This window comes from Mastigoproctus giganteus, chromosome 2 (assembly GCF_048544385.1).
Source record: "Mastigoproctus giganteus isolate SK-2022 chromosome 2, ASM4854438v1, whole genome shotgun sequence".
Lineage (NCBI taxonomy): Eukaryota > Metazoa > Arthropoda > Arachnida > Uropygi > Thelyphonidae > Mastigoproctus > Mastigoproctus giganteus.
Genome location: NC_143576.1, coordinates 118,881,587 through 118,897,541, shown reverse-complemented (window position 1 = coordinate 118,897,541; position 15,955 = coordinate 118,881,587). Strand labels below are relative to the sequence as shown.

The 15,955-nt window shown below is 38.2% G+C and overlaps 1 protein-coding gene across 2 annotated transcripts in view; it reads left to right on the top strand.

Moving 5' to 3' along the window:
• Positions 1-15,955, top strand: part of LOC150089523 (ecotropic viral integration site 5 ortholog-like) — a 338,392-nt gene that overhangs the window by 149,998 nt on the left and 172,439 nt on the right. Inside the window, exon 1 of one of the 2 annotated variants that reach the window (XM_090368642.1) lies at positions 3,778-4,022. The exons of the other annotated variant lie outside the window; for it this stretch is intronic. Coding sequence (XP_090224768.1) covers positions 3,910-4,022 — 113 coding nt within the window. The 5' untranslated portion in view covers positions 3,778-3,909. Of the gene's footprint in view, positions 1-3,777; positions 4,023-15,955 lie in introns of those variants that run through there. 2 annotated transcript variants of the gene reach the window in all.

Here is a 15,955-nt window from a genome sequence, read left to right as displayed (position 1 = left end):
ATTTATAGAAGTATAATACAGATAGATCTCGACTTTACGAGTTAATTCGTTCCTAGCGCGCGCTCGTAAAGTGGGAATTTATTTCCCACAGACATAATATTAAAAATAGGGGTTACGTTGTAGGGGTTTATCAACAATGAAATTAGTTAGCAAATTAGTTTATGTTTAAAAAATGATTGATTTATCCAAAGAAATGAAAACGTAACCTGTAAAATCAAACAAATTATAATAATAAAGAAATTATGACTTAAAAATGTTAAAGAATGTTTATTCTTCATCATCATCGACTAAATGCACACTCGTTGATCACTCATTATTGGCTCGGCACTCGGTTTGTTGCACAAGGAGTCGTCTTCTTCAGAAATGCTTTAAGAGGCGCTTGTTTCCAAGATAATCTTCTTGTTTGTTTTTTGATAAATTTCAATAGCATGCATAAGCATTTTTTAACGACATACACAAATTGCAACTAATAATCCTTGAGTAATCCTTGTATAATCAATAGGAGCGGGAGTGCAGTAGCACACGCTCTTTGAGTAGACCGGAGTTCAAGCCCCTGACTGCTAAATACGGTCGATCTGCCAACCCGCACTGGACCAGCGTGGTAGATTATGGTCCATGTCCCTCAGCATGAATTGTTGAGGAGGCTTCCATCCTGCAGTGGGTTGATAATGGCTGCAGTTTTTACCACAAAAAATTCTCCCTCTGTCTTGTTCTTACTTTCTCCCCCGCCCCCTAACTTTAAGCTTAACAGTTACCACAATGGCTACAGTAGGTAATCTTCAGGAAAGAAGCTTTATATTTCTTCTCTACCACCAAGGGCTATTTACACTAGCAGTTGAAAATGGAGAATATGTCGGAGTCAAGTTACGAGAAGAGCTGTGGTCGAATTTTTGAATAGTCGATAGAAATCAGTAAATATGACACGACGTGTACGCACAAATAGAGTTAGTATGCCGACAGTTAGTCGTGTTAATGATAGTAAAGATAATAGTTCATCACTGGCTGCAAGAACAAGATTACTTTCTTTTGAGATGATAACAACATCGCTTTCAAAGTGGTGAAAATATAGGTGTAGGCCTATAGATATTTCCGCACATGTTTTTCGTGACTAATATTACGCTGTTGCTTTCAATCACAGACATAAAACAGAATTTTCAGAAATAATTTGGAATTATTACTTTTAGAGTGATCTTTTTTATAAGCTAATTTTATTTTTATTTTTTCAGCTACGATATAGTCATATTTGCTACTCATACAACTTATTTCACCTTAAGAAAGGAAGCAGTTGTAATTGATATATATGTATATACGCTTATTCCATATCGGTATTGAATATTATCGATATCAACAGGCAACCACTTTCTAAGAACTACCTGTGGTGTCAACCACAGGTAGACATTAAAAGACATTACGTGCTAGTTTTTTTTTTTTTTTTTTTTATCTTCACCGCACTTATTTGTATAGTGTTTTTTAGATTCTTGTAGACAAAATATGCAGTCCTGGACTGAACCGTGTTTCCGTTGAAGACTTTACGTTCAAAGGGTTCCAGTTGTTAATTTTCCGAACAATAATAAAAATAAAATAAATCTTGAAATATTTGCTGATTCCAATAACTGTGAGCAATTATGGGAATTCAGAATATCAGAAACAATGAAACTGGTACAATGCTTATACGTTGGATAAATTTTAATAAAAAATATATTTTTTAATCAGTAAAATATTAGTGTTTCGGTTGATAATATTTTCCAGTTTGAACAGTTGTTCTGTTGTTTTACGATGTTGGTTGTTGAACAAGGTGGATTCGTGAGGATCTTTTATCGGATATTTCTTAAGGGTTTTGAATATAAGATGTCTCGTTAGAAATATAATCTTTGAGCTTTTTTGTTTTCGCAAATTAAAAGGGGAATTCTGCTTTGACTTGTACATACAGCGTACGTATTTGTGTTACATGCACGAGTTCGTAAAGAGTTGAACGGATTCGTGACAAAAACGGAATTCAAAATACGTATATATAGAATTTAGATTGCCGTTTGTACGTTTCTTTAACAACATGCTCAATTGCGAAAACAATTCCATTGTGTTCGTTATATGATATTTAAGGGAATACAATACATCTGTGGATCTGAGATACGCCACCTGCACACATTATACCTACGTTGCATGCAGGCATGTGGTTGTTAGAATGTCACGTTCCAACTCGTGAAGAAATCGAACGCTGAGGGGTGTGTCAGTGTAACAGTTAAATCGAGGGATGAAAATGGTCACCGGCCAAAATTCTAAGCGCAAGAGACCGTGCGACGCGACGTGCCCCGCGAAAAATGAACTGTTGTAGTGGGAAGGTTGAGAAGAGCGATTGGCTTTTCCACTTTTAGTAGCTTCGCGTCGGCGTGAGAGTCGACCTTAGAAACAACTGGTTCTTGGCTGACGGCAAATTTCAAGAATAATGTAGTGGGTTAGTTCTGTGTCGATGCTAAGCAGTTGAAATATTTCGAATATCGCGGCTATAATGTGATGACAATGAAAGACGAGGGCTCTTTGGACTGTGCAGCACAGATACCGGCACACATAACGAAGTTGAAAATTGCGCGGTCTTGTTCACTGCAGTTCTGTTGCGCGCCAGTTGCTGCTCATGTGATTTCTGTGATATGTGACGCTACAATAACGTTTTAAACTGATAAACTACTTTACTGTAAATCGCAGGGCTGCTGCCTCTGGCAACGTCGTATTGGATATGTGATTTTTTGCTGTGTGGAATATCTGAAAGCTTTTATTTTGAGAGTGTTTTGTCCGTCTTTGTTTCATCGTTGCATACATCTAAGATAGATACAGCACGTAAACGGACCACTGTTGAGACTTGTTATCAGAATAATTCATTTTAATTGAACTGTTTGCTTGCTACTACTTCATCCTTCAAAAATTTCATAACATGGATTCGTGAAAATTATCGCTTTCTAGATGTATCAGAATGGCGGTCAATATGCAAAGGAACTGATATTTCGATTATATTTGAATTATCATTCATTTATAAGTTTACGGCAATGGATACATAATAACGGAGTATATTAGAGGATATGGAGACTTTTAGGGAAGAAACTGCTTCAGTTAAAGTTAAGTTCCTTGTTAAGCGAGTGCTATATCCCTATTGTACAGTGACAATCTGTTAAGTGTTCTTAAAAATCGATCAGCATATATCAGTGTAAGATATTTTGTGATACATAAGTCACTATGCATATAACAGACATAAATCTTAAATAATGAGTCATTTCTTGAAATAATTTATAAAGTTCTCTTCCTCCCACTATCTAGCAAAAGTGAAACCACCTGTAGATATTTGATTTTATAATTCATAGAAGTGAACATGAGCAGAAGTTATGGGATCACAATTGCAGCTCGATGGATAGTTTTCATCCCAGCATTGTTCCACGTTCTGCCTTTTCCATTTTCTCGTTGTGATTTAATTGTTACTGTTACTTAACCAAGAGTCCCAGAAGATAATTTTCTGTACAATTACTTACGACGTAGTATACTATCAAAGCATTATAATGAAAAATGTGAACAGAACTTTCGTGACTGGAAGTGTTTAGTTACGTTGCTTTTATTAAAATGATTTCTTGAGGCACATTGTTACAGGCTTAAATACTTAGAGAATTTTTTTTTTTTTTTTTTTTTTTTATATTGACATTGCTTGTGCAATCGAATAAACAAATGAGGTGCCATGGTTACATTTAGAGCTAGGAAGGGAGGAGATGTACATATAATGCTTCTTAAACACAATGACATCATGCACAGAATTTTTTTCAACAAGAACACTCATTTAAGGATGACATGACAAACTTTTTAGAGCCTATGCAAACAGTGAATATGGTTTTATGCTAACGGGTGATTACCGAACGGCTTGTTGCAATCGAGATGAACGATCGTAAAATTGGCAGTTTTCCTAGTCCGACGTCAGGCGTAGGTAGCCATCCGCCTCTGCTGAGAAGGCTAACGTTGCCGACCATGCTACGAAGTTGGAAAGGCAGGTAAGTAGGTGGATCAAGCAGAGGAGTGAAACGAAGGTAAACAACTCGTACTTTCTCTGTTGCGCATGCGTGATGTGACTCGTTTCCCAGATGTTCCTGTTTTCCTTTTTTTTAAATGTCAAGTAATTATGTATGATATAATTTTTGTGTTCTTACTGTTTTCAGTTTTTAATCATGAGCAAACTCTTCCTTCTAGTTTCAGTAATGTATTCGGTAGGCATCAACAGAACTGAACATGCCAGTTAAAATTCAGAATAATCAATAAATGTTGGAGTTGCTCATAATTATATATTTATTGTTTATTTAATATTACCTTGCGATTTTCATTCTTCTTCTCTGTACTCATTCCAAGACCTCTATATTTTTGCCTCCTGTCTAATCAGACATCTGTTATTTCGTTCTCTAAATGCAACACTTGTATTCTCTAGAGCCCCTTTTTATGCACATCCCCAAACGACTCCTTTACTTTTCTACCCAACTAGTTTTTTTGATGATATTTATAGTGCACTTTTCAAAAAAAAAAAAAAATATATATATATATACTTCAAGGTGGAAAGTGGAGACCACGCAACTCGTTTTAGAACCGATGCGATTACAGCCAAATCAGACGTGTGTGGGGGGGGGGGGGGGTCCAAGAATATCCTGACGTTTGGTTAACTCCGGTTGTTCATATGTTGAAATAAAAAAACTCTTATCCCGCTGTTATCTTTTAAATTTGACTCCGTTTTTAATTTATTATTATTTTTTTTTTTTTTGAAATGTACGTTCCATTATAAAAGTTATCCCTTGTCCTAAAATGCGTTGATGCGTCCTGCCTTGGAAAACTAGGATGATAAAAGCAATTGAAACTATTTTGTCCCAGGGGCTCACATCTGGTGAGTATGGGCTTGGCAAACCCAGGGTCCTGAGCTGGATATCATCATTATTCTCTTTCACACACACACACGGTAACTCAGAAATTTGTTTTTGGCTGGTGCGGCAAAGGCGTCGGGCTTCCTTGCAGCATATGGCTAATAGTAATAATAGTGTTATACATATATGTATAATAGTTTCATAATAACATTTGTTTCATTGAAACAAATATTGAAACAACAATTCAAAAAATAGAGCAAAGGCATAAAGAATGATCAACGGCCGCCGTAGCCCAGTGGTTACCGCAAGGACGCATAAGTGCACGTACTTTGAGGGACTGGGGTTCAAGCCCATGGCTGCTAAATACGTTACTGTTTCGCGTATTCTCTGTATCTTGTAAACTCCTCTGACCGTGTGGTCGTCTCGGGGTATAAACAGAAAATTTATTTATATTATTTAAGGGTATGTAAAGTATATTTAAACTTAACAGAACGTCTTCGAATAAACGATTGAACATTACATCAGGCTGTGATATTAGAGAATATATAATTTAGAGAATTATATACATATATATATTGGAATTATGTATAATGACAATTAGATTTCAATATTAAAAAGTTTTAAATAGCGTAAATGAGGTTATTAGCTCCTATATACAGTATATATATATATATACACACACACACACACACACACACAGGTGTTCAAAGAAAGCGCATCACCCCTTAAAATTGTAATTGTCGTCCGAATAACGTAAGTACAGTACTGTATACTCAAAATCCTAATAGCATAACACACAGTTATAATGGCGCAAACTTTAGCATACGTATATGTATAGTGGTCTATTTTCATTGCATTAACTATTGTGTTTGCGGTAAACATTTCTCTAATACTAGTCGGGTTTGAAGGGATAAATGGCTGTTAATGGAGTTTCTGCTGCTTTCTTGGGTGCCCTGATGACGTCTGCTTTTGAGGGAGCATCCATCTTTCTAGTGATTAGTTTGAAGATTTTATTTTATCGTTACTGTATGACTCCAGGACTGTAAATATACCTCGATACCCTTCGCATTATTGATGTTATGGGTATTGCATCAGTCCTCAGCGTAACACCATATCATTACTGCTGATTTCAATAAAGGTATATACAGATAGGCAAGCAGTGTGGATCTTGAGATAGTCAATGGAAAACCACAGAACCAGTTCATCCATCTCAAGAGCCAATATTCTGTAGAAAAGACCTTTGCTTTATAGTTCTTCGGCGGATGATCAAATTTACGATGCTCAGAAAATATAAATGAAAACGTCGCAAGACAGAATAACGACCCTGAGTGTCTAGCAGCCTAATATTATGATAATATTGGGAAAAAAAACAGCGCAACTGACAATATACATAATATGCAAATAGTTATAAATAATTTGATCGTCTGAAATGTATCCCATACAGATCTTGACTTAATGTGGAATGAGAACTTCAATAAAATAAAGAGAAAAACTACGTAGCACTACGGAACATTCACCAGGTGCTCTTGGGGCATTACGGATAAAAAGATAATCTCTCAGTATATTAAGGAATCATCTGAAATCCTGGAACTTAAGATGATCCAGTAGTGCAAACCTGGTGAGATGCCAGAAATATTCCCAAGTAATCACGAAAACAGTCACTGATAGGACTCCACTTGAAGCAAGCCTCTTTCACACGAAACACTCACTTCACCATTAAAATATAATAAAAAGTGAAGATAATATAGGAGTTGAAAGGGCAGTCTTCCATATATTAAGCATGAAAGGTAGAACACTGTTCTTCCTTTTTCTATACGTTTTCTCTCTCTTTTGGGATCATTGGCCAGATCAAGGTGGATGTCAAGGATCTCGAAGGGAATACTTCTCTTTAGTCTTTGAAATAAGCAAAGACGGGTACTGAGAGCAATAGTTACCTTCTCGGTGATTGCTGCATCCCAGTAGCAAAGTAGCCAGAAACAACTAAAGAAAACAACACACACGCACTGCACAAATAGGCCATAGTACTACACTCGTTCCTGGCCATTTTAGAGAGTTCTGTACCATGACAAAGTTCAACGTTCAGGAGTCGCCCTAGATAAGATACAACACATGTCCATGTCAATTGTTTCATGAATAAATTCTAAGTTCTGTCCTCAGTTCGTGTAAGATTTTTAGCAGTTGTAGCTGATAAACATGATCCTTAAGGAAGTTCCAGAAATAAAAAAAAAAAAATTAAAAAAAAGTGAGTTAGGAGAGACCTTAGGTGATTGCAACGCACCCGGGCCCCACATTAAAAAAGATCCCCAAAACCCAACAAAGGTTACCACACACAAAATCCATGAAAGGACTCGTTGTGATCAGAGCACTGGAACCCCTGATTTGAAATCAAGGGGCTTCGATCCATCCACTTACGTGTTACATTCGCATCCAAAATTTTCTTGTTCATATTACGTGTTGGCACACTATAGCCACAGTAGCTAATACGCCATAAAAAAGCAAAGTAAACAAACAAATATTACGCGAGTACAAACTACCAGTGAAACCCTTACTACAGGTTGAGTATCCCCAGTCCAAAATTCCGAAAACCTCCAAAAACCGAAACTTTTGGAAACTGGGGGCCCTGATTGGAAAAAGATGTGACGCGGCGTGTTGACGTCAGTAAAGCGCCAATTATCATCAACGCAAGGTGTCTTATGTCCATTACTCACCGTTTGTTTAGTTTATTCTGTGCTCTGTGGTTTCAACAAAGATATTGCTGAAAATGTCAAAAAAATCTGATACCCCGGGTAACAGTGATAAGAAGAAGAGGAAGCATTTTAGTTTATCTATAGACCAGAAGGTGAATTTGTTGAAGAAACTGGGCAGCGGTGTAAGTGTGAGACGGCTTACAGAAGAGTTTGGTGTTGGAATGACCACCATCTACGACCTGAAGAAAGAGAAGGATAAACTGTTCACGTTCTATGCTGAAGGTGATGAACGGAAGTTAAAGAAAAATAGAAAAAACATTGTATAAAGCTAAAAATGAAGATCTTGATTGTGCTTTGAAAGAGTGGATCCGTCAGCGTCGCAGTGAACACATGCCACTTACCGGTCAGCTGATCATGGAACAAGCAAAGAGCTATTATAAAGAACTGAAAATTCAAGAAAAGACACAGCATTAAATTTTTAAAGCTGTGTGGTGATAAAGCATCTACTGATCACGAGGCAGCGGAGAAATTCATTGACGAGTTTGCCAAGTTCATCGCTGATGAAACATTGTTTTGTCGTTATTTCTCCAGGAAGACACTAACTACAGCTGATGATACAACCCCAACAGGAATTAAGGATGCCAAGGGCAGATTAACTATGCTGTTATGTACTAATGCAGCAGGCACGCATAAGTATAAACGTGCTGTGATAGGCCAAAGCTTGCGTCCTCGCTGTTTTAAAGGAGAGAATTCGTACCAGTCCATGGTGCTAACAAAAAGGCACGGATCGCCATGAACATCTTTTCTGATTGGTTTCACAAACATTTTGTACCAGCAGCTCATGCTCACTGCAGGGAAGCTGGACTGGATGATGACTGCAAGATTTTATTTCTTGACAACTGTTCTGCTCATCCTCCAGCTGAAATGCTCAACAGAAATAATGTTTATGCCATGCACTTCTCTCAAACGTGACTTCATTAATTCAGCCATGTGAATATAAGAGAGGAGGATCAAACAGTGGAATCCTCCAATAGTTAGAAGGTAGAAGAAATAAAGCAAGACTAAAGGAAAGAGAGTTGAAGTGGACTGACTTCTCATGCTATGAGAAATAATCCCATCCTAGAAGCTGGGATCAGCAAGATTCCTTGAGATATAATTATGTCTAATCTCTTGTAGACATTGCTCCAGGCACTTCCTCGGAGAAACAAGTTTTTTATTTATTTTGTTTTATTTATTTATTATTTTTTTTTTACCCCAATCACGCTATTAACAGGTTCCACGTCTTCAGAAGAACACCAAGAATTTACACTATATACAGGAACCCGTTTAATGTCCAGCAGGGTATATTTGATTACAGTGAGTATCCAATCATTATCAACTCCTGATAAAATTATCCCAAATTAGCAAGTCTAAGCTTCTCTCTTCTTTTAAAAGCACGTGAGGCAAAGGTGTTCAGTGCTATAAATGGCGCTTGAGATCGGATAAGCGCAAGTTTATTTTCCAATGTGAAGATATCTGAAACAAGCTACAGTTCACGCCTGTAGTCTTGATAATATTGACAATCGAAAATAATGTGGTCAATACTCTCTTCCTGTCCACAGAGACAAAGTGGGGTAGGAGAAATCCTAATTTGAATAATTTGCTGTTAATACTCCCGTGGCCGGTGAGTAAAAATGTACCATGCAAGCCAGGTGCAAACCACAAAGGTTCTCTCTTCCTGAACTCCTTCACCGATCGTAAAAACTCTCTGGTCACCACCCAAGTTCCGAAGCTGACCAGTTTCTTTGCCATTTATCTACATAAATGGAACGAAGCCTTCTTTTCTCAGATGTTAAAGGAGCATCTAGGTCGAGTTGCACGTCATCCAAAGTAACAGGTATTGATTTCTTCAGGTGATACATCATATATCTATATTGTATTTCATGGTGTAGAGGTAATTTTCCCAATAACACCTGCAAAGCCATAGTAGAAGTGGTTCTACACGCCTGAGACATCATCAGGAGGGCAGCACGCTGGGCCTGCAGCTGTTTCATAATTGCAGACTTGTTGGCACTATATCCCCACGCTCCAGCTGCATAAGCAGTGATAGGTAAAAAAACACAATTATAGTATAACCTGAGTGAATGGCCTCTCAGGCCCCATTCCTGCCTGGTTACCTGTCTCAATCTGGATAAGAAAGATTTACACTTCTCTTTCACATACCTTGTATGTGGCAGAAAAATTAAGGCATCATCAAGTTGAATACCTAAATATTATGTAATGGCAGTATATTTAATTGTCTGTCCTCTATACTTTACAAGTGGCGGACGTTCTCTATCTAATTTTCCTTTTAAAAGCATCTGCGAGCGATGTTTCAGTTGTTGAAACTTGCAGTTTGTGAATTGCAGACGAAGTTGAAAGTTCTTGTAAGACGCAGTTAGCTGTGTCTTCCAGATTCTTCCTTGAATTTCCTCGAACAAGGATGGTAAGATGTCTGCATAGACAATCATCTTTGTTCCTTCAAATTTCCTGATGAGCCATGAATCAAACACAACATTCCAACACGGGGGGGGGGGCAAGAATTGGTTCCCTGTGGGCAATCCCTTGTAACATGTCTAGAAACCTGTTTAGTACCACTCTTAACTATGATAGAGCGCTGGTAAAAATAGCTTGTAAGTAATTTGAAGATTAGTCTAGAAACCCCGGCCTCCCAGAACCTCTCCAGAGCACTCTGCCACCAAAGGGTGTCAAAGGCCCCTTTGAAGTCCACAAAGAGGCCAAGTAGGTATTTTGTATCAGTTTCCTTTTGCAAAGTAAGGAGTCTGGCAATTGCATCCTCAGTCCCCTTACCACGAGTAAAACCAAATTGATCAGGAGATGATAATGCTTTATTGGTGTGAATAAATAATAGTCGATTAGCGATCACTTTTTCCAGTGCCTTGCCCATAACTGGTAGCAAGGAAATCGGCCTGTATGAAGCCGGGTCGTCCTCAGGTTTCTTAGGATGTTTAAGGGGTATCTTAAGATTTGCAATTTTCCAGGCTTTAGGAAAAATTCCATGTTGCAGGCAAGAATTAAACAGCTTGAGAATAAAAGGAGAAACAACTTTCCAGGCACTTTTGGGGACGTCCACTTCAAGACCATCAAAACCTGGACATTTCCCAGAGCCCATTGAATTTATTGCATTATCTAACTCTTCAAATGTGAAAGGAATCTTTTCAGACTGCCCAATATAAGTCGAATTTTTAGATTTAATTTCCACCTGCTCCAGGAGCTCACACGTTCCATCGTCCTGGTGTATGATTACATCAAGAATTCTATTAATTGTAGACGTCCACGAAAGGGTGTCCTGATTCTCTGCAGTTTTAACTGAAGCAAACACCTCTCCAGGCGGGATCTTGTTACTCAGTAACTTGTACACTAGTCCCCAGTGATCAACATCCCTGGGAATTCACCATACTTTCCCATGAAGCCTTTTTCTGTCTATATATCTCTTGGTGATATTGCCATCGAGCTTGCTTATCTTTTTTGTAACACCAGTATTTCCAGGAATGAACGGGTTCTATCTCTTTTTTGCTCTCTGAAATTCACGTTGTGTTCGCCTAGTTAGCGATTTTAGGTTCGATAAAACTGGTGACCACTAGAGCACATGATAAGGTTTACTCTTCCTAAAACTCATCGATTTGTCACACGCCTGTAGTATATTGTCCTGAATGAAATTTACCTGGTTGTCAACAGAAAGAGTTTTCATGACGTTCAGCTCTTCCGATGAAAGAGTCTCCTTGAGTGAACTCTCAAAAATTTGCCATTTGGCCGATTGTGTATGATACCTAGGGTTATCAGTTGTATCCGATCTGGTTCTAGAGATGTCAGCACCCAAACAGAAAGTGATTACATTATGGTCGCTAGTGGACCAGCTTGTGTGTAATTTCCAATCACTGATCTTAGAGGTAATGGACGAGGTAACAAGAGACACATCGATGTAGGAATGTCCTTGAGGGGTTACACAAGTCGGGGGATGTCCAGAAGTACTGAGAATTCTTAAACGTTGCGAAAGAATAAGGTCCTCCAGCAACTCTCCTTTTTGATTTGTCTGTGGGCTATTCCACAAGGTGGACTCTGAATTCGCATCCATCAAAACGATGACCTGTTTATCCGAAAGGGATCATAATATTGCATCCAGATGATCGACGGAAGGTTGAATGGAATCCCGCTACTGTGAGCACTGGCAATAAAGCGAGACCAGATAAATTTGGCCAAACCAACCCTCCAAGCAAACACACACAGCATGCGTGGAACACAGACTAGGAATCTTTGTAACCGTCAGGGTTGGATCTGTAATCACGATTGAAGCCCAGCTCCATCGTCGATCATTTCCGCCAGTCCCTACTGTGATAGGGTTGGACTGTATAATCCGATAACGAATAGGTAGACCCTTAACAAAACCTTTATATGAATAAGATTCTTGAAGAGCAAGAACCTGTACGGAATGCTCTTGAGCAATAGTGGTTAGGTCCACTCATCGTCAGGAACCGAGGTTCAATAGACCAGGCAACTTTTTCCAATCCTCCACTGTCCAATGTTGGTGTTAATGGACCCATTGTAACCGCCTTTTTTTTTTTTTTTTTTTTTGCTGATAATGTCGAACACGGTTCGGTCTTCAGGTTGAAATAAATACCCCATTCGTGACAAAGTACGATAAGTTGTGCGTTCTGAAATGCCTCTTTGGTTGCCGCTAAATTGTTTGATGGTAACTAAAGACTGGGTTGTTATTTGACTGACTGCAGCCTTTCTTGTTACCCTCCACAAGTCTTTCCAGCCTCCATTTGCCTCTCGCATCAGCGAGTTATTTCCGACCGCATGATCGTCATTTGCCAGATGTTATTTGGTTATTGGACCAATCTTGATATACCCGAAATAGAGTACGTGAAAACGCCAGCAGGGTTGCGGTTTCGGCATGTCTATTATGTCATGTTCAAAGTCATTTGTGTTTCTCATTCTCGAACTAAATTGCACACATGCGGAATTCTTACATATCTGCTTTATGTCGTATGGTACAAATAAGGAGCGCTTCTCTCCCCTTTATTTATAAAAAAGAGTAGGTTTGGAAGCGATAAGAAAAAGGCTTCAAAGAACCTTTACCGAAATTGCAATGGCGAGTGTCTTTCACAATACAATCTTTTCCAGAATAAACAAGGACTTCTGTATACGTTCTGAAAAGGCCACGCTCCTTGGGCTACTTAATTTTCTTTTAGGTAGCCTATGGTCAAATACAACCGCTAGTTGTTGTATTTGACCAACAACGACTGGCCATTGATGTTTTAAAAACATTAGTTAATGTTTTGAAGGCATTGACTATACAGTAAAAATGTTTAGTGAATCGTTGCCGCAATCTAATATTTTACGTACAAGTCTTGAAGCTCAGAAACTGAGTAACCTATTGCTTATCGTCGATTAGTCGCCAATCTTGTTCTCGAATAGCAATTATACATTTCCGTTACCAAACAAATTTCTCAATGTCTTGAAACGTGATAAAGACGTATTTCTCCGTTGTAATCTCTCCATCCTGCACAACTGTAACACAGCTTTCGGGAATAGCCAATCAAAGAAGTACATTTTCTGGTTCTCGGGTAGTATTGCAGAATTTCTTAAACATAGAAAATGGTGCTGCCGGATTTGAGAGGTTCGAATGTATTGTTCTTTTGTAAATTCGTACCCAAAAAGTAGATTACTGGGTTAATTATTTTAAAATGATATCATCAGTATAAACCACTTACAAAATGATAAAAACAAAATTCAAACCTTGCTCAGGTACAAATAAATAAAATTGTCTTATGACGAGTCAATTTTGTTTCACTCTGTTGGACGCGTTGTTGTAATTGGTTTCACCTCCATTTATAGTAATATTTCACGTAATTTGGACCTGGTGCCTTCAAGGGGCCCCGTTAAATTTTAATTAATAGGTTTTTGTAAAGTTATGTTATTTGGTATTTTTATTAATTGACATTCTTTCTAAATTACTTTAGAACCGCATTCCTTCTGTATCACTCTTTATCTCGATTTATCCTCCCCTCACCTTTTCGTTGTTGCTGTATTTAAATACTGGTTTACTTTGTATTCGCCAGCCGACTTGCTGTCATATTCTTATGTTATATCCAAATTTGTATATATATACACCCTAGTGTTCAAAGAGAGTGCATTACCTAGGAATTTGACATTTCTAACCCTTTTTCTTGGTGATATGTTACATTAATGACTACCATCACAAATAAAAACAAAAGATATTTATTAATAGTTAAGACAAAGCTAAGTAATATTTGACAGGTGGTCTCAAAATATTCCAAAATGAGCATTTGCAACATTTATAACAACAGGTTTGGTAAAAACGAAAATTATGGCTGAAATGTTATCAGAAGCCCTCGGTTTGCTTCATATCATTATAAATGGAAAACAAAATGAAATGTTCAGCAGGTGCAAACTAATATTTAGTTGAACCGCCTCTGGCCCTGATGACAGCAGCACACCGTCGACGCATCGACAAGATCAATTTTTGAAGGTAATCAACTGATAGTTCGTGGTACCAAACACGAACTATGGCTTCCTGAAGTTCACGAAGGGTCTTTGTTTTCTTTCTGGCAACTGCAGGTTCCACACGATGCCAACAGTTTTCTATAGGAATCAGGTCCGGCCGGGCTGTTTCCTGGCCAGCTAAGAGTTGTAATGGATCGTTCTTCCAACTATTTTTTCACCTGTAACAAATGTAAATACACTGTCGAACCTCAAATGCAGAAATGAAGCTAAAGTAACTACAGAAGTGCCTACTTACACTTTTCGCCGATGACAAGGAGCAGAGTCGTACTGAAAGATGCTGTTATTTGGCAGGTTGAAATGGTCTCTAATGGTTGGCATCAGTTTGTCTTCAAATATAGCTAGGTATCCATTGGCATTTACGGAACCTTTTATAAACTGCAGGTGACCTACTCCGCGATACGAAATGCACCCCCCATATCATTTGGCTGGTAGAGAATTTCACTCTAGATACCATACAGTCTGGATGGTATTCTTCACCACGTCTACTGCGAATCGTTTGTCTCCTATCAGAGCCATGCAGGTTGAATTTCTTCTCATCCGAGAAAATAACTGACTTCCACTGCTCGGGGGTCCATTTGTTATGCTCCTTACACCAAATTAATTGGGCCTTTTTCATTTTTTGTGTGAGGAGGGGCTTTTCTTAAGCCGACGGGCTACAAGTCCATTTTTGAAGAGGCGTCTTCTGACTGTTACTATACTTGCTACCACTCCTGTATATTCTTCCCATTCTCTTTTCAGCTGAGACGAAGAAGCTTTACGCTTCAAACCGCGGTCCTGTTTTGGCGTAGAGACTCGTTTGCGTCCGGTTCCTTTTTTCCTATCAGCAGAACCAGTATTCTTGAGTTTGGAAAGAAATCTACTCACTGTCAACTGATTACAAGACACTCTATAAGCAATATTACGGGAAGAACATCCTTCCTCACGTAAAGCAACAATAGCAGTCTTTCTTTGTGGCATCAACTGCATGTAACTCGCCTCCCTGACACAAGCAAGGAATAACTGCAACTCTTGCAGAGCGTGCTTATATAGCCGAAAGTAACAGCTGATGCAATATTACGTCATCACCTACGCGTGTCAATCTTATCTGGTGCAAACTGTAAGAAATATTGCCATATACAGTAAACCCCCGCTATTCGCGGGGGTTACGTTCCTGAGAAATGTCGCGAATACTGAGTTATGGCTCCCATAGTAATAAAGGGGTTCCGTTCCAAAGTATGAAATATATAAGAAAAACTAGTCTAAAATTTTGTCTATGTATGTATTATATGTACCTTCATAATATGACTATGTACATAGACAGTACCTAGTGAAATGCAAGCATATGGCACCGAAATGAAAATAAGAAACAATTTAATATTAAATGTAATATTTATTAGAAATTTCAAACAAATCTTTCAAACCAACGCCTTTGCTTGCTAGCAAAAAAAAAACATCACGCCAGTTCTATCAACTAGTTTCGCTAACGTGTTGATAAAGGAGTTTTGCCTTTTCGCGAATGATGAGTGAACTTAACGGAATTTTATTTTGAGTTCGGTCTTCTATCCACAGATTTAAAGCTTTTTCCATTTTTTATAATTTAACATCACGAGTTACAGAGCAAATTTTTGAAGCAATTAGCGCGTTTTCACGGACACTACGGCGGATTTTTTCTTCCGATTTTTTGATTGATCGTACCGTTGACTCATTGATTTTATAATGTTTTGCCACTGAGGAGACACTTTCACCATTAGAAATTTTGTCTAATAACTCAATTTTATTCGCTAATGTCATCACCTTCTTTGATATTTTCACATTTCTCTTGTTATTCGTAGTCATATTTTTGTA